A 19997-nucleotide genomic window follows, 5' to 3' on the forward strand; every position below is an offset into this window, starting at 1 on the left:
AATTTTATTGATTTGAGTCCTCTCCCTCTTTTTCTTGATGAGTCTGGCTAAAGGTTTATCAGTTTTGTTTATCTTCTCTAATACCCAGCTTTTAGTTTTATTGATCTTTGCTATTGTTTTCTTTGTTTCTATTTCATTTATTTCTTCTCTTTATGATTTCTTTCATTCACCTTACTTTGGGTTGGTTTGTTCTTCTTTCTCTAGTTCCTTTAGGTGTAAGTTTAGATTGTTTAATTTGAGATTTTTCTTGTTTCTTGAGGTAGGATTTTATTGCTATAAACTTCCCTCTTAGAACTGCTCTTGCTGCATCCCATAGGTATCGTCATGTTCTCGTTGTCATTTGTCTCTAGCTATTTTTTGATTTCTCTTTGATTTCTTCAGTGATCACTTCATTATTAAGTAGTGTATTGTTTAGCCTCCATGTGTTTGTATTTTTTACAGGTCTTTTCCTGTAATTGATCTAGCTTTGGGTTTTGTTTGTTTTTCTTCTCCTAGTTCCTTCAGGGTAAGGTTAGATTGTTTGAGAATTTTCTTGTTTCCTGAGGTGGGCTTGTTTGCTATAACCTTTCCTCTTAGAACTGCTTTTACTGTGTCCCATAGATTTTGGAATGTTATGTTTTCATTTGTCTCAAGGTATTTTTAAATTTTCTACTTGAGTTTTTCAGTGACCCAATGATTCTCTCTTTTTGTGTTTATCTGTTATATGTTTTTGGTTTGTGGTTACCAGGAAGTTCATATATAACAACAAATATGTGTCTATTTTAAGTTGATTTCTTAAGTTTGAACACCTTACATTTTTACTAACCCTCCTAATGTTTTATGCTTTTGATATCATATTTTACATCTTTTAATTTTTGCCATAACTTTGTAGATATAGATGTTTCTTACTACTTTTGTCTATTAAAATTCCTACTAGATTTATAAGTGGTTGATCCACTATTTTTACTCTATGTTTGCCTTTACCAGTGAGATATTTCCTTTCATATTTTTTTATTTCTAGTTTTGGCCTTTTCCTTTTCCTTTAAGAAGTCCCTTTAACACTTCTTGTAATGTCTGTTTGGTGGTGATAAACTCTTTTGGCTTTTTGCTTGTCTGTAAAACTCTTTATCTCTCCTTCAGAGATAAAGATAAATCTGAAAGATAACCTTGCCAGGTAAAGTATTCTTGGTTGTAGTTTTTTCCTTCATCATTTTGAATATATTGTTCTACTTCCTTTTGGCCTGCAAAGTTCCTGCTGAACAGTCTGCTGATAGTCTTATGGGAGTTCCCTTATACAGTACATAACTAGTTGCTTTTCTCTTGCTGCTTTTCAGGTTCTCTCTTTATCTTTAATTTTTGTCATTTTAATTATAATGTGTCTCAGTGTGTACCTGTTTAGGTTCATCTTGTTTGGGAATCTCTGTGCTTCCTAGAGAAGGATGTTTGTTTCCTTCTCTAGGTTAGGGAAGTTTTCATCTAATGTTTCCTCAGATAAGTTCTCTGCTCCTTTCTCTCAATTTTCCCCTTCTGGGACCCCTATAACATGATAGTGAGTACACTTGATATTGTCTCAGAAGTCTCTTAAACTATCATCATTTTTTAAATTCTTTTTTCTTTTTTTCTGTTCAGCCTGGATTATGTCTACCACTCTATCCTCCAGATCACTGATCTGTTCTATATTATTCTATCTGCTGTAGATTCCTTCTAGTGTATTTTTCATTTCAGTTAATGTATTATTCAGTTCTGATTTGTTCTTCTTTATATTTTCTAACTCTTAGTTGAAATTCTGTGTTCATCCATTCTTCTGAGTTCAATGAGCATCTTTATGATTATTACCTTGAACTCTTTATTGGGTAGATTGCTTATTTGCATTTAATTTAGTTCTTTTTCTGAGGTTTTGTCTTGTTCGTTTGTTTGAAACATATTCCTCTTGCCTCCTCCTTTTAACTAATTCCCTATGTTTATTTCTATGTATTGGATAGGACTGTTATGTCTCTTGATCTTGGAGAAGTGACGTTATATAGGAGACATCCTATGAGCTCAGCAGCGCACTCCCTCCTGGCTACTAGACCTTTTGCTCCAAGGGTGTCCTCTATTCATGCTGCATGCTCCCTTCTGTTGTGGAAGAGCTAACTTTTGAGGGCATATTGGTTGGTGGGTCTGGCCCTTGGCCTGTCTGGCTGTGATGCTCTGACTCATGCAGTTGTTGTGGGTGCCCTAGTGGGCAGGGCAGTCTCCTGGTGAGGCTGACTGTGTAGCTGGGCAGTGCACCCTCTTTGGGACCACAGGTGGGTGGGGCAGGCTCCCTGTGCATTTGACTATGTGGCCTGGTGGTGCAGAATTGCTGTGTGCCCTCTGGTGCACAGGGCAAGCCCCCAGCACTAATAGGCTAGAGGGACGATTTCTAAATGGTGCTTGCCAGTGCTGGAGTCAGTCTAATAGAACAAGATCCCCCAAATGGCTGCCACCAGCATCTCCATCCCCAGGGGGAGTCCCAGAGGCCTCCTGCCTCTCTGATAGGCTCTCCAAGATCAGCAAGTGGGTCTGACACAGGTGACTTTCAAACTACTGCCTTTTTGCTGGGACTTGGACCATGTGAGATTTTGCCTGCTCCCTTTAAGAGTGGAGTCTTTTTCCTATAGCCCTCCATCTCTCCTGAATGGAATCCCCACTGGTTTTCAAAGCCAGACGTTCTGAGGGCTTGTCTTCTCAGTGCAAGACCTCCAGGATGGGGAGGCCAACATGGGTCTCAGACGCCTTGCTCCTCAGAGAGGACCTTTGCAGTGATGATGTCCTTTTAATTTGTGTGTCACCAGCCTTAGAGTTTGGCTCCTGACAAGATTGCATCTCCACTCCCCTATCCATCTTATTGTCACTCCTTCTTTATATCTGTCATTGTGGAAAATCTTTTCTGCTAGTCTTCAGGTCATTCTCATAGATAGTTGCTGTATAAAGTAGTTGTAATTTTGTGCTGTGCTCATAGGTAGAGGTGAATTCAGGGTCTTGCGACTCTGGCATCTTGATCCCCCTCCTCCCCCATATCTTTTATTTATTTATATTATCTCAGTGGCTGAGACACTCAATACAGTGTTGATTAGAAGTATTAATAATGTGTATGCTTATCTTGTTCCTGATTTTAAAGGAAGTGTTCTAATGTCAGTATCAAAAGTGATGAACTAAGTGTTTCTGCTGAATATTTAGTTTTTATTTCCAAACAGTTACATTTTGGCATTTTGTTGCAGGCTTTTCCCCATTTATATTTTGTGTGTGTATTTATAACTATATATTATATTATGTTGTGTTATACTATATTTTTCTCCATATAATATATAGAATAAACTTAACTTTGTATTTCCATAATAATAATATGACAGTTTTAATTACTGTAGTTTTATCATATACTTTAATATCTTACAGAACATTTATATCCCCCCTTTTTCTTACTCTTTTAGTTTTCCTGGCTATTTCTACATATTTATTTGTGCAAGTGAACTTTAGAATAATTTTGTTACTTTTTCTCCCCTTCCAAATCTAATTGGGATTTTGATTGGACTCATTAAGTATATTACCTAATTTCAAGTGTATGTGTATGGAATTCAAATGAGTGACTCATTATTGTTTCGATTTTCACCATTAGGAATGCATCCCTACTGTCTCCATCCTATGCAATCCAGGAATGAGAACACGTCACTGGAAGCAGTTATCAGAAATTGTAGGCTATGACTTAACTCCAGACTCTGGAACTACAATGAGGAAAGTTTTAAAATTAAACCTTACACCATATTTGGAAAAATTTGAAGTTATAAGTGCGGGTGCAAGCAAGGTAAATATGAAGATCAAATGAAATACTTTATTTGATGAGTTTGTTAATCAAATAATCATAGTTTTTGTTGTGGTTGAATGTATAGTACTGGCTAGCAGTGGGATGAGATGGGGTAAAGTGGTAGAAGATAACTCTTATTTTTCCCCACAAAGTGTCTGCTTCTCTATGATTTCCTTGTCCTGAATCCAGAGTAGAAATTGTTCCTTTGACCCCTTGTTAATTCTGCCACATTCTGATATGCATGGATGATATGCTAGTCTTGATATATAATTGTTCCATTAAGAATGGAAATAGATGCATGTGTGTGTGGCATGTGATGTGTGTGTATTCTAACAGAGTAAGTATGGCCGTCTAGTGTTTCTCAAAATACACTGAAAACATTTTCAGACTATAGACTGCAGAAAAGCCACTTCAGGGAAAATCCATCAGGTCTTTCATTCTGCTGTCTATTTTAATACTGACAGCAGTAGTTTTCAGAGCAAGTAAATTCTTAAAAAGTACATTGTCATTTTCCATAGGATTTTTAAAATTGTTTAAAAACTTTTCTAACTTACAGACAGTTGCAGATTATCATACAAAAATTGCTGTGTAATGCACCAAATTCTTTCTTCTTTTTCTCATTTAGGAATTTTCATTAGAGAAATCCATGCATACAATGATGGGAACTTGGGATGATATTGCCTTTCATATGAGTCTATATCGTGATACTGGAGTCTGTATTCTTTCTTCAGTAGACGAGATTCAGGCTCTCCTCGATGATCAAATTATAAAAACTCAGACAATGAGAGGCTCACCTTTCATCAAACCGTTTGAAAAGGAGATCAAGGTATGATAGTCAACTCCTGGTCATTTATAAAAATTGCAATCTTATTACATATATGATCTTGTGAAAATAAGTCAGTTTGTTGGATAGCTTTGGTGAAATATAGAAACAGATAACTTAAAATTAATGTGAAAATATATAGAACAGATGAGCCATTAACTCTAATGATTTTTAAAATAACAAATGATATTGTTATTAAGAAAAATCTTCTCCAATTACAGTGATAGATGTGGAAGGAAAAAGGTATTATTTAATCTAACTGTAGACAGCCTATACCCTGTTTCATGCTATATTCTTTTTTTTCCACTTTACTGAGTATTTTATTCACATAAGCTTTGACCGAGAAGCATAAAGTTTTCAAAATGTCTTTTCTTATAGGCAGAAAATCAATCTGGTAATTTTAATAAATATAATTGTGCAAAATGGTTGGCTGAGCAGTTAAAGAATATCTGCTGTCATTATTTAGTAGATGTGGGGCAGGAAAATGGTGTTGAACATGGAGGAGAAAAGAAGAAACAAATTTTCAACACTGGTGGTGCTATAAGGAAATGGTATTAAAGTGAAAGAAACAATATAATAATTTTGAGTTTATGCAGGAGTGTTATGTTATAAAACAAAATAGACTTTGGACATTTCTTATTTTTTTATACAATTTAATAGCAGATAAGACAAAACATGAATTTTACACTCTGAATTAAAATAAATACTTTCTTCAAAGGGCAATGAATAAATTCTCATTTAAAGATTGTTTCAAGTTGATGCTAATCTTTTTTTAAAACATCTTTATTGGTGTATAATTGCTTTACAATGGTGTGTTAGTTTCTGCTTTATAGCAAAGTGAATCAGCTATATGTATACATATATCCCCATATCTTCTCCCTTTGCATCTCCCTCCCACCCTCCCTATCCCATCCCTCTAGGTGGACACAAAGCACAAAACTCACTGTGCTATATGGCTGCTTCCCACTAGCTACCTGTTTTACATTTGGTAGTGTATATATGTCCATGCCACTCTCTCACTTCGTCCCAGCTTACCCTTCCCCCTCCCTGTGTCCTCAAGTCCATTCTCTACGTCTGTGTCTTTATTCCTGTCCTACCCCTGGGTTCTTCAGAATCATTTTTTCTTTTCTTTTTTTTTAAGATTCCGTATATATGTGTTAGCATACGGTATTTGTTTTTCTCTTTCTGACTTACTTCACTCTGTATGACAGTCTCTAGGTCCATCCACCTCATACAGATAACTCAATTTCATTTCTTTTTATGGCTGAGTAATATTCCATTGCATATATATGCCACATCTTCTTTATCCATTCATCTGTCTATGGACACGTAGGTTGCTTCCATGTCCTGGCTATTGTAAATAGAGCTGCAGTGAACATTGTGGTACATGATTCTTTTTGAATTGTGGTTTTCTCAGGGTAAATGCCCAGTAGTGGGATTGCTGTGTCGTATGGTAGTTCTACTTTTAGTTTTTTAAGGAACCTCCATACTGTTCTCCACAGTGGCTGTATCAATTTACATTCCCACCAACAGTTCATGCTATATTCTCATAACTTGTAGTGAAGTTCTATGTACTATACTTTATATTTGGGAACAAATAGCTTGAGAGTCTTTTAGAATAATTAATGAAATATTGTCCACTTGACAAAAACAAATGATATTTGAGACTGTAAGATTATTTAACGTCCTTATAATTGATGTGGGTAAGTACACAAAGCAAATAAATTATAATAACTAATAGTTTTATAGGTAGTATCAAAATTCAAACTGGAGACTATATAAAATGGGGAAAAGATCAACAACAAATGGATTTTTCCCCTGATATTTATTGATTTCCAAATGTGTGCCAGATACTACTCTAGGGGTTTTACATTTATTAACCCATTTAATCCCCATAGCAAACCCTCAAGGTAGGCACTGTTATTATCAGTAGTCATAGTTAAGGGAAGTAAGGCATAGAAGGATAGGTAAGTTACCCAAAGTTCACACAGCTAATAAACGACAAACCTGGAATTCAAAGAAGGCAGTTTGGTTTTAATTTAAGCATAAATAGTGTATTTATAGGACACCTTGGCTTTCAATATTTGGAGAAGACAAAGAGTTGTGTTCTTCCAAAAAGACATAAAGCTGCACATTTTCCCTTGAATCAGGCTGACCTACCCTTTCCTGGTAAGATGTTATGCTTTTGCAGATATTTCTTGTTTAACAAAGGAGAATTTACAAGACAAGTTTGAAACCTCTCTTAGAGGTTTTAGAACAAAAATATGAGGGCAATTTCTTGATATATAGGACCTTAGGCCATATATTTAAGAAACAAAGAGCTTATATGAATGATCTTTGGCTAATGAAATACCTTATGGATTCTAGGAGATCTGTGACAATAAGGAAGACTTTTTCCCCCAAATGCATTGATGTAGAGCACAGTTTCTCAACCTGGCTCTAATGATATTTGGGGCTAGATAATTCTTTGTTGTGGGGGCTGTCCTGTATATTGTAGGAAGTTTAGCAATGTCCATGGCCTCTACTCACTGGATATTAGTAGAAATCTCACCCCACCAGTTGTGACAAATGAAAATGCCTCCAGACATTGTCAAATGTCCTTTGGGGTGGGGGCAAAATTGTCCCTAGGTTGATAGCTACTGGTGTAGAACAGGATGTATTCCTGTATGCTTTTTGGACATGGGACAGTTCACCTAGAGATTAGGAAATTGGTCTAAGTAACTACAGTCATTTGCAATTGTGAGTTCCAATGATTTAGGAAAACTTCAGACCTCCTAGAGTTTTTCAAAGGCCATGTGAGACACTATAAGTGACTTTGAGCTGTTTTGCATTGATTCAAAAATAACAATAAATTTAAAATACATATTCCTTGCTATAATTTATGGGTTTTCTTTAATAACTGGAACTTAGAATACTATGCTTTTCATTAAGGCCTGGGAGGACCGTTTGATTCGAATACAAGAAACAACTGATGAATGGTTAAAAGTACAAGCTCAATGGCTGTACTTGGAGCCCATTTTTTGTTCTGAGGATATCATGCAACAGATGCCAGAAGAAGGGCGTCAGTTTCAGACAGTAGACAGACATTGGAGGGATATCATGAAGTTTTGTACAAAAGATCCAAAGGTGAAGTGTTTGTTTTCTCTGTTTCAAATAAAGGGGAATCTTTATTTTTGGCTATTACAGAAAGCATTTGGTTTTTTTTCCAAGTACAAAAATAAAACCTGCTCATTGTATACAAACTGGAAAGCTCAGAAAAATATAGGAAAGCATAGATAATTTTACTTTTCAATTCATAAGATACACTACTCATAACTCTTTAATATGTATAGTGGAGCTGCTTCAAACATTCATTTAACTCACTTGGCTTCTACTATGTATACTCAGTGATCCCTCTTATAAAAATAAATAGTAAAATAAAATAAAATGAAGAAAGCAAGAGGGTGGGAGAGAGAGAGACATAGAGAGACAGAGACAGAGAGAGACAGAGAGAGAGAGAGAATGAATACAAACAAATGAGTAGTGCATGTGATTCACCTGAGTTTCTACTCAATGACTCTATATGCTTGAGGGTGATGGGAAAAAAGAGTCAGCAATTCTCTCAGTTGGTTTCACTTGCTATGTGTCTCTCCTAGTGAGTATAGCACCTTGTTGAATGTTATTTTAATGTTGAAAGACAGACCATGTATTTTTCATACACATAGTATACAAAGTTCATAGATATATATATCCACTTTTTAATCTGGTATTCAACTTAAGAAATAACAATTTGTTTCAATGCTGGATGAAAAAGGTGTGCTGGGGACTTCCCTGGTGGCACAGTGGTTAAGAATCTGCCCGCCAATGCAGGGGACACGGGTTGGATCCCTGGTCCAGGAAGATCCCATATGCTGCGAAGCAGTTAAGCCCATGTACCACAACTACTGAACCTGCACTCTAGAGCCTGCAAGCCACAACTACTGAAGCCCGTGCACGTAGAGCCTGAGTTCTGCAACAAGAGAATCCCCCGCTCGCCAGCCACGCACAGCAACAAAGACCCAATGCAGCCAAAAAAAAAAAAAACTAGCTGTGCTGAACTGTTGAGAGTCAATAGTACTGAAATTTATGAGTTTCAAGGATTTCCCTTACATGTTGACTTTAGAACCTTTGTAAGACATTATTCTTATAGAACAGAAGTTAGCAGTTTCTTCCTACAAAGGGCCACATGGTAAATATTTTAGGCTTTGTGAGACGTACAGTGTTTTTTGTAACTACTCAATTCTGCTGTTGTTGTAGTAAGAAAGCAGCCAAAGACAATATGTGACTGAATGGAGGTGTCCGTGCTACATCAAAAATGTTTATGGACAACTGACATTTTCATGTACCATGAAATGTTATTCTTCTTTTAATTTTTGAACCTTTTAAAAGTGTAAAAATAATTCTTAACTTGCCGGCCATGTAAAAACTGGCAGCACACAGAAGCAAGAAGAACTACAATCCTGCAGCCTGTGGAACAAAAACCACATTCACAGAAAGACAGACAATATGAAAAGGCAGAAGGGCTATGTAACAGGTGAATGAACAAGATAAGACCCCAGAAAAACAACTAAATGAAATGGAGATAGGCAATCTTCCAGAAAAAGAATTCAGAATAATGATAGTGAAGATGATCCAGGACCTCGGAAAAAGAATGGAGGCAAAGATCGAGAAGATGCAAGAAATGTTTACCAAAGATCTAGAAGAATTAAAGAACAAAGAAACAGAAATGAGCAATACAATAACTGAAATGAAAAGTACACTAGAAGTAATCAATAACAGAATAACTGAGGCAGAAGAACAGATAAGTGACCTGGAAGACAGAATGGTGGAATTCACTGCTGCAGAACAGAATAAAGAAAACAGAATGAAAAGAAATGAAGACAGCCTAACAGACCTCTGGGACAACATTAAAAGCACCAACATTCACATAATAGGGGTCCCAGAGGGAGAAGAGAGAAAGGACTCCAGAAAATATTTGAAGAGATTATAGTCAAAAACTTCCCTAACATGGGAAAAGATATAGCCACCCAAGTTCAGGAAGCACAGAGTCCCATACAGGGTAAACCTAAGGAGTAACATGCCGAGACACATAGTAATCAAATTGGCAAAAAATAAAGACAAAGAAAAATCATTGAAAGCAGCAAGGGAAAAACAACAAATAATATACAAGGGAACACCCATAATGTTAACAGCTGATTTCTCAGCAGAAACTCTACAAGCCAGAAGGGAGTGGCATGATATACTTAAAGTGATGAAAGTGAAGAACCTACAACCAAGATTACTGTACCCAGCAAGGATCTCATTCAATGGAGAAATCAAAAACTTTAGAGACAAGCAAAAGCTAAGAAAATTCAGCACCACCAAACCAGCTCTACAACAAATGCTAAAAGAGCTTCTCTAAGAGGGAAACACAAGAGAAGGAAAGGACCTACACAAACAAACCCCCAAAATTAAGAAAATGGTAATAGTAACATACATATCAATAATTACCTTAAATCTAAATGGATTAAATGCTCCAACCTAAAGAAACAGGCTTGCTGAATGGATACAAAAACAAGACCCATATATATGCTGTCTACAAGAGACCCACTTCAGACCTAGGGACACATACAGACTGAAAGTGAGGGAATGGAGAAAGAAATTCCATGCAAATGGAAATCAAAAGAAAGCTGGAGTAGCAATACTCATATCAGATAAAATAGACTTTAAAATAAAGAATGTTACAAGAGACAAGGAAGGACACTACATAATATCAAAGGTTCAATCAAAGAAGAAGATATAACAATTATAAATATATATACACCCAACATAGGAGGACCTCAATGCATAAGGCAACTGCCTACAGCTCTAAAAGAGGAAATCGACATTAACACAATAATAGTGGGGGACTTTAATACCTCACTTAGAGCAATGGACAGATCATCCAAACAGAAAATTAATAAGAAAACACAAGCTTTAAATGACACAATAGACCAGATAGATTTAATTGATATTTATAGGACATTCCATCCAAAAACAGCAGATTACACTTTCTTCTCAAATGCACATGGAACATTCTCCAGGATAGATCACATCTGGGGTCACAAATCAAGCCTCAGTAAATTTAAGAAAATTGAAATCATATCAAACATCTTTTCTGACCACAACGCTATGAGATTAGAAATCAATGACAGGGAAAAAATGAAAAAAAATAGACACATGGAGGCTAAACAATACATTACTAAATAACCAAGAGATCACTGAAGAAATCAAAGAGGAAATCAAAAAATACCTAGAGACAAATGACAATGAAAACATGATGATCCAAAACCTATGGGATGCAGCAAAAGCAGTTCTAAGAGGGAAGTTTATAGCTATACAAGCCTACCTCTAGAAACAAGAAAAATCTCAAATAAGCAATCTAACCTTACACATAAAGGAACTAGAGAAAGAAGACCAAACAAAACCCAAAGTTAGCCGAAGGAAAGCAATCATAAAAATCAGAGCAGAAATAAATGAAATAGAAACAAAGAAAACAATAGCAAAGATCAATAAAACTAAAAGCTGGTTCTTTGAGAAGATAAGCAAAATTGATAAACCATTAGCCATACTCATCAAGAAAAAGAGGGAGAGGACTCAAATCAATAAAATTAGAAATGAAAAAGGAGAAGTTACAACACACAGCGCAGAAATACAAAGCATCCCAAGAGACTACTACAAGCAACTCTTTGCTAATAAAATGGTCAATCTGGAAGAAATGAACAAAATCTTAGAAAGGTATAACCTTCCACAACTGAACCAGGAAGAAACAGAAAATATGAACAGACCAATCACAAGTAATGAAATTGCAACTGTGATTAAAAATCTTCCAACAAACAGAAGTCCAGGGCTAGATAGCTTCACAGGTGAATTCTATCGAACATTCAGAGAAGAGCTAACACCCATCCTTTTCAAACTCTTCCAAAAAATTGCAGAGGAAGGAAAACCCAAACTCATTCTATGAGGCCACCATCACCCTGGTACCAAAACCAGACAAAGATACCACAAAACAAGAAAATTAAGGACCAATATCACTGATGAATATAGATGCAAAAATCCTGAACAAAATAGTTGCAGACAGAAACCAACAACACATTAAAAGGCTCATACACCATGATCAAGTGAGATTTATCCCAGAGATGCACGGATTCTTCAATATACACTAATCAATCAATGTGATGCACCATATTAACAAATTGAAGAATAAAAACCATATGATCATCTCAATAGATGCAGAAAAAGCTTTTGACAAAATTCAACATCCATTTATGATAAAAACTCTTCAGAAAGTGGGCATAGAGGGAACCTACATCAACAAAATAAAGGCTTTATATGACAAAACCACAGCAAACATCACTCTTAATGGTGAAAAACTGGAAGTATTTCCTCTAAAATGAGGAATAAGACAAGGCTGTCCACTCTCACCACTGTTATTCAACATAGTTTTGGAAGTCCTAGCCACGGCAATCAGAGAAGAAAAAGAAATTAAATGAATAGAAATTGGAAAAGAAGAGGTAAACTGTCACTGTTTGTAGATAACATGATACTATACGTAGGGAATCCTAAAGATGTCATCAAAAAACTACTAGAGCTAATCCATGAATCTGGTAAAGTTGCAGGATACAAAATTAATGCACTGAAATCTCCTGCATTCCTATACACTAACAACAAAAGGTCAGAAAGAGAAATTAAGGAAACACTCCCATTTACCACTGCAACAAAAAGAATAAGATACCTAGGAGTAAACCTACTTACGGAGACAAAAGACCTGTATGCAGAAAACTATAAGACACTGATGAAAGAAATTAAAGATGATACCAACAGGGCTTCCCTGGTGGCACAGTGGTTGAGAGTCCACCTGCCGATGCAGGGGACAGGGGTTCGTGCCCCAGTCTGGGAAGATCCCACATGCCACAGAGCGGCTGGACCCGTGAGCCATGGCTACTGGGCCTGCGCGTCCAGAGCCTGTGCTCCGCATCGGGAGAGGCTGCAACAGTGAGAGGCCCACGTACCACAAAAAAAAAAAAAACAGATGTAGAGATATACCATGATCTTGGATTGGAATAATCAATATTGTGAAAATGACTATACTACCCTAAGCAATATACAGATTCAATGCAAGCCCTATCAAATCACCAATGGCATCTTTTACAGAACTAGAACAAAAAATCTTAAAATTTGTATGGGGACACAAAAGACCGCAAATAGCCAAAGCAATCTTGAGGGAAAAAAAGGGAGCTGGAGGAATCAGACTTCCTGACTTCAGACTATACCATAAAGCTACAGTAATGAAGACAATATGGTACTGGCACAAAAAGAGAAATATAGATCAATGGAACAGGATAGAAAGCCCAAAGATAACCCACACACTTATGGTCAACTAATCTATGACAAAGGAGGCAAGGATATACAATGGAGAAAGGACAGTCTCTTCAATAAGTGGTGCTGGGAAAACTAGACAGCTACATGTAAAAGAATGAAATTAGAACACTCCCTAACACCATACACCAAAATAAACTCAAAATGGGTTAGAGACCTAAATGTAAGACCGGGCATTATAAAACTCTTAGAGGAAAATGTAGGAAGAACACTCTTTGACATAAATCACAGCAAGATCTTTTTTGATCCACCTCCTAGAGTAATGAAATAAAAACAAAAATAAATACATGGGACCTAATGAAACTTAAAAGCTTTTGCACAGCAAAGGAAACCATAAACAAGACAAAAAGACAACCCTCAGAATGGGAGAAAATATTTGCAAAGGAATCAATGGACAAAGGATTAATCTCCAAAATATATAAATAGCTCCTGCAGCTCAATATTAAAAAAAAAAACAACCCAATCCAAAAATGGGCAGAAAGCCTAAATAGACTTTTCTCCATAGAAGACATACAGATGGCCAAGAAGCACATGAAAAGCTGCTCAACATCACTAATTATTAGAGAAATGCAAATCAAAACTACAATGAGATATCACCTCACACCAGTTAAAATGGGCATCATCAGAATATCTACAAACAACAAATGCTGGAGAGGGTGTGGAGAAAAGGGAACCCTCTTGCACTGTTGGTGGGAATGTAAATTGATATAGCCACTATGGAGAACAGTATGGAGGTTCCTTAAAAACTAAAAATAGAATTACCATATGACCCAGCAACCCCACCACTGGGCATATACCCAGAGAAAGCCATAATTCAAGAAAACACATGCACCCCAATGTTCATTGCAGCACTATTCACAATAACCAGGACATGGAAGCAGCCTAAATGCCCATTGACAGATGAATGGATAAAGAAGATGTGGTACATATATACAATGGATTATTACTCAGCCATAAAAAGGAACACAATTGGGTGATTTGTAGAGATGTTGATGCATCTAGAGACTGTCATACAGAGTGAAGTAAGTCAGAAAGAGAAAAAACAAATATTGTATATTAATGCATATATGTGGAACCTAGAAAATGGTACAGTTGAACCGGTTTGCAGAGCAGAAATTGAGATATAGCTGTAGAGAAGAAACGTATGGACACTAAGTGGGGAAAGTGTTGGGGGGTGGGTGGGTGGGTGGGATGAATTGGGAGATTGGATTGACATGTATACACTGATGTGTATAAAGTGGATGGCTGATAAGAAAAAAATAAATAAACATTTTAAAACAACAGTGACAGCACAGTGTATACTGATATCAAAGCATCAAGTTATATGTCTTAAATATATACAATTTTTATTTGTCAATTATACCTCATAAAAGCTGAAAAACAGCAGCAACAAAAAAGAAACTGGTAGCAGACTGGATTTAGCTCATGGCATGTAGTTTTCCAACTCATCCCATAGATTGTTTATAGTTGACAGTTGTTAATGCAAAAATTAAATCACACACCAACCTAGCAGACTCTTCCCACATCATTCAAAACAATATAGGAGAAATGAAAATGTGCATGATAATCATAATTTCTCATTTATAACTAGCATCTTTGAATAAGAATATTTGTGATTTATTGAATTCTAATAGTTTTACATTATAAAAAATTTCCTGACAATTTTCATAAACCTTTTGACACCTTAACATTTTTGACATATAAGTTAGTGTTTAGGTCTTATCATAATATCTGATATATCAGTGCTGACCTGAATGAATTGGTCTCTTTTAGGTTCTTGCTGTTACTTCTTTATCAGGTTTACTGGAAAAACTGCAGAACTGCAATGAACTTTTGGAGAAAATTATGAAAGGCCTTAATGCATACCTTGAAAAAAAACGACTTTTCTTCCCTCGGTATGATGGATAATCAATTGTGCTATAATTAAAGTATTTTCTGATGTGTGATGAATTATAACTAAAACTTTTGTATTTGCATGTTTTTCCTTAGTTTTTTCTTCTTATCTAATGATGAAATGTTAGAGATTTTGTCAGAGACCAAAGATCCACTTAGAGTTCAGCCTCATTTAAAAAAATGCTTTGAGGGCATCACTAAATTGGAGTTCCTTCCCAATTTGGACATTAAAGCCATGTATAGCTCTGAAGGTGAGCGAGTGGAGCTGATTGCACTTATTTCCACGTCTGCAGCGCGAGGTGCTGTGGAAAAGTGGCTCATTCAAGTAGAAGATTTGATGCTCCGGAGTATTCATGATGTGATTGCTGCAGCCAGGCTGGTATGTTTCCTAGGATTTAATGTATATCCTATATTCTGTAAATGCTTTCTTTTAGGAGGTTTTGAATGGGTACCAGTAAATGAACACTTAAGGTCTTACTATTTTAAGCCATTTATTATTTTCTTTACTCTTTGTTCCTAACATTATTATTAAAATAATAATAGTAGTAAGAATTGATAATAATATGTGATTAAGTGCTACAAAAGAAAAAAGGTGGGGCTTCCCTGGTGGCGCAGTGGTTGAGAGTCCGCCTGCCGATGCAGGGAGCACGGGTTCATGCCCCGGTCCGGGAGGATCCCGCGTGCCACGGAGCGGCTGAGCCCGTGGGCCGTGGCCGCTGGGCCTGCGCGTCCGGAGCCTGTGCTCCGCGGCGGGAGAGGCCACAGCGGTGAGAGGCCCGCGTACCACAAAAAAAAAAAAAAAAAAAAGGTGTTATGAGAAAGAATAATAAGGTGTATATAATTTAGAATGGGGGAGGTGGGTTGCTAGTGATAGGCTCTTAGAGAAAGTAAAGTTGAAGCTGAGACCCAAAGGATAAGTACGAATTAACAAGATAAATAGCAAATGGGAGACACCTAAGTATCCTGTGTAAAGCCCCTGAGATAAGAAAGAACCTCAGACATGGGTGTTAAATGCATGATCTAGTTTACTTATTGCTATTTACACTCAAACAATTACTTAAAAACTCAAAATGAGATGAACAAACATTAGCGGAGGCTCTATAACATTTGAGAGAAATATAATATGTAGGCACTACTTGTACCTCACTTTTGCTAATTCAATTAACCTAATCTTGAATGATAAACCAGTATATTTCTTCCTTTAGGATCACAAAGGAACAGTTGTGTAGTAAAAATGTCATTTAAAAAGGCTTTGCAGGCTTATATCCAGCAACTCACTTTATATGAGTGAGGAATCCTTTTTCCTTCACCAAGAGCCCTATGAGAATCATCTTCTTGCAGTGACTATTCTGTTCAACTTCAATGTTCCTGCAGATAAATCTTGACTTTTTCTCTCCTTTTTTCTATTTATGATTCCAAACAAACTAAGACACATAGGAAAGAATCAACATTGTCCATGAAAGTATTTCCTTAATCCATATAGAAATTTACCTTCTATGTACCTAGCAATGGCTCATCAACTCTTCTAAACTCAGCCTTCTTTGAAACTTAGGTTAATTTGTCATTTGCATTTATCTATAAATATTGCTAATAAAATGCATTTTCATAATAGATATTTATATCCTTATGTTTAATATTCTTATATCTAAGGTGGTGTCATTGTATTAAAAATATAGTTTCCAGGGAATTCCCTGGCAGTCCAGTGGTTAGGACTCGGCACTTTCACTGCTGTGGCTCGGGTTCAGTCCTTGGTTGGGGAACCAAAATCCTGCAAGCTGTGCTGCATGGCCAATAAAATATGTATATATATATATATATATATATATATATATATATATATATATATATATATATATATATAAAGTTTCCTTTAGTATCGACTCTTCATACTTTGTTCTGCGGTTTTTTTTTCAGTTTTTAATTTGGATCTGCTATTATCATTTACTTTTGAAACAAGTTATTTTTAAAAAGACTACCCCCCAATAAACCCATTTAAGTGCATTTTGAACATAAAAATGTTAGAAGAAATGAAAGTATACTTTGAACTCAAAAGCATAGATTGTTCAATTGTATATAAATGAACAAATATATTATTGTTTAAATTATATATGCTGGTCATACAAGTGTTTTGGTTTTTTTAAAATTTATTTATTTTTGGCTGTGTTGGGTCTTTGTTTCTGTGCGAGTGTTTTTTCTGGTTGCGGCAAGCAGGGGCCAGTCTTCATCGCGGTGTGCGGGCCTCTCACTATCGCGGCCTCTCTTGTTGCGGAGCACAAGCTCCAGACGCGCAGGCTCAGTTGTTGTGGCTCACAGGCCTAGTTGCTCTGCGGCATGTGGGATCTTCCCAACCAGGGCTCGAACTCGTGTTCCCTGCATTGGCAGGCAGATTCTCAACCACTGCGCCACCAGGGAAGCCCCATACAAGTTTTTAGAAAAGCTATGGATAAATAATACAAGGGTTCTAGCTACTAGGTCAGTTTTCTACTAGATGGCATAGTCTTCTTTTCAATTAAATCTCGGTATCAATATACATAACCTATTAGACTGATTTATTTTTTACTTTAGTAAACCCTCATATTTCATTATAATAGAAGTAATATGTATTCTATGTAGAAAATTGACAACTCCCCACAGCAAAGAAACATAAAATTCCTATGGAAAATAATTTCCAGAAGAATCAATAATCAACTCCTTCCAAAGATAACTGATTTTTAACATATTGGTGCTCATTTTTCCATTCTTTTATAAATAAATATTTCAAAAATATGATTTGTAAAAAATTTTCAGGTCTTTTAAATAGTCATCTAAAATTTTTCATGACTACATTCTAGCCTACAAATGTACCAAATATTGCACTTCTTTATTGTTAAACATTAAGCTTTTTTCCCCTTTTGTAAACTTTTAAAGTTAGAAATGCATTTTAATTACTCAGGCTTATCCAGAATCTGCAAGAAGAGACTGGGTTCAAGAGTGGCCTGGCCAAGTTGTACTTTGTGTTTCTCAAATGTTCTGGACCTCTGAGACACAGGAAGTTATAAGTAGTGGGACAGAGGTAAATCGTTACCTTAAATAACATTCTTTTTAAATAACTTTCTTTTCTACATGCTATGTTTTTTTAGTTAGCTTATCTATTATTTGCAAAGGTAACCTTCCCCCTAATTTCTACATGTAGCATTAAAATTGTACAATTATTTCAAAACTTGTTCTTAATTTTTCTTATGCTTAGAGAAAAATCACTCTATTCGAGAACTCATTTCTATGTTGAGCTATATTATAATGTCAGAATTGTTAAAGAGTAAATGTATGAAATACATGTTTTAGCTACTATATAACATTAGGTTAAGTTTTTTTTTTATTTTGTAGGGATTAAAGAAGTACTATAAGGAACTTCAGAATCAACTAAATGATATTGTAGAGCTGGTAAGAGGAAAACTGTCGAAGCAGACCAGGATTACTCTGGGGGCTTTGGTTACTATTGATGTCCATGCTAGAGATGTGGTTATGGACATGATTGATATGGGTATGTGACTCTTTTTAATTTTAAAAATAAGGTATAGATAGCTTTTAGAAACAAGGACTTACACTGTATGTCTTTTTCTCTCTCAACAGAATTTATTTTATATGATCTTTTCCATAAGTGAGAAAACATGAATTATTTTAATATTTGCTGTTGTAAGATGATAAATACTTATTTTTCAAATTATTTCCATTTCAGGATTATCTGTCTTGTTTTACTTTATTTCTTTTAGGTGTCTCACATGATACAGATTTCCAGTGGCTTGCTCAGCTTCGATATTATTGGGAATATGACAACGCTCGAGTTAGTATCATTAATTGCAATGTAAAATATGCTTATGAATACCTTGGTAACTCACCTCGACTTGTCATTACTCCTCTAACTGACAGATGTTACAGAACATTGGTATGTGTTTAAATTATTTTAATTCACACATTAAAGATTCCTTTTTGGTTTGGTGTCATATTTTCTTGTCTAAATTTAACATGGCTATCCTCATTTTATTCTCTCATCTGTATAGTTGAATACAGCTATCCCTTCCTAATCCCAAATTCCCTTTATGTGAAGTTATAGTAGTGAATATTTACTTCTGCGTGCTCTTATAGAATACAAGAGTGTGTGAATTCTAATGTTTGAAAATCGTGACTCACTCCCGTTGGGGATAATTAGAAAAAGGAAGGTACTGGAGATTTAAAGAAGAAACCAGAGCTTTGGAAATGGTATCAGTTTTTGCAGTAGTTCTGGGAGAGACGACGAGAAGATGAAGGAAGCACATTTGGGCCTTAGAACTCCCAGTTAGTTTTGTTGAATAGGAGATGGAGAGCTGAAATGTAGGCCGGTAGTATCGAGGGCTGTGCTTTTGGGAAGCTATGGAAGATAAAGCCATGACTACAGAAAACAACAACAACAACAAAGTGAAACCCTGGGAACTGCGTTGTCAGATAAAATACAGGACTTTCAGGTAAATTTGAATTTCAAATAAACAATGAATAATTTGTTAGTAGAAATATGTTCTAATTATTACATGGGGCATACTTATACTAGCAAATTATTCATTGTTTATCTGATTTTCAAATTTAACTGGGCATCCTGTATTTTTATTTACTAAATCTGGCAACCCTACTGGGAATTGAGGAGATGCATCAAGAAACACCAATCCACCTGTGCTGAGTAAGTAAATTAAAGTGTCTGAGTTTTCTGGAAGCAGAAATGAAATGGGGATTATTGGGCAAATGATTTTCCAGGGAATGCTCTCAGTAAAAACCCATAAGGAAATGAGGAAAGCAGGCGGGAAAGCTAAGCAAAGATGTGGTTTTGATGGATGTGTGGCCTCGGCCTGATCTCATGGAGAGCGTTGGAGCATGAATGGCATCTCAGGGGTACTTCAGTTTAAGGCAAAGGGGTCTAGCTTTTCTATCCCTTTATTATCATTGGCTATGGTTCACTCCTGGGGCTAGGGGTGGGTGTGAATAAGCTTTCAGGTGTTTGTGGATAAGGGAGCTCCTATTAATTGAGGGCAAATCTCAGGAGAAAAGGACAGTTGTGAG

The 19997-nt window shown here is 36.0% G+C and overlaps 1 protein-coding gene across 1 annotated transcript in view; it reads left to right on the forward strand.

Annotated features, from left to right (window-relative positions):
- DNAH12 (dynein axonemal heavy chain 12) overlaps positions 1-19997 on the forward strand; it is a 218637-nt gene that overhangs the window by 76137 nt on the left and 122503 nt on the right. The window contains exons 19-26 of the mRNA XM_067043844.1: positions 3617-3802; positions 4428-4628; positions 7557-7751; positions 14814-14935; positions 15030-15312; positions 17866-17985; positions 18297-18453; positions 18683-18855. Coding sequence (XP_066899945.1) covers positions 3617-3802; positions 4428-4628; positions 7557-7751; positions 14814-14935; positions 15030-15312; positions 17866-17985; positions 18297-18453; positions 18683-18855 — 1437 coding nt within the window. The remainder of the gene's footprint in view (positions 1-3616; positions 3803-4427; positions 4629-7556; positions 7752-14813; positions 14936-15029; positions 15313-17865; positions 17986-18296; positions 18454-18682; positions 18856-19997) is intronic.

Source organism: Kogia breviceps, chromosome 10 (genome assembly GCF_026419965.1).
Source record: "Kogia breviceps isolate mKogBre1 chromosome 10, mKogBre1 haplotype 1, whole genome shotgun sequence".
Lineage (NCBI taxonomy): Eukaryota > Metazoa > Chordata > Mammalia > Artiodactyla > Physeteridae > Kogia > Kogia breviceps.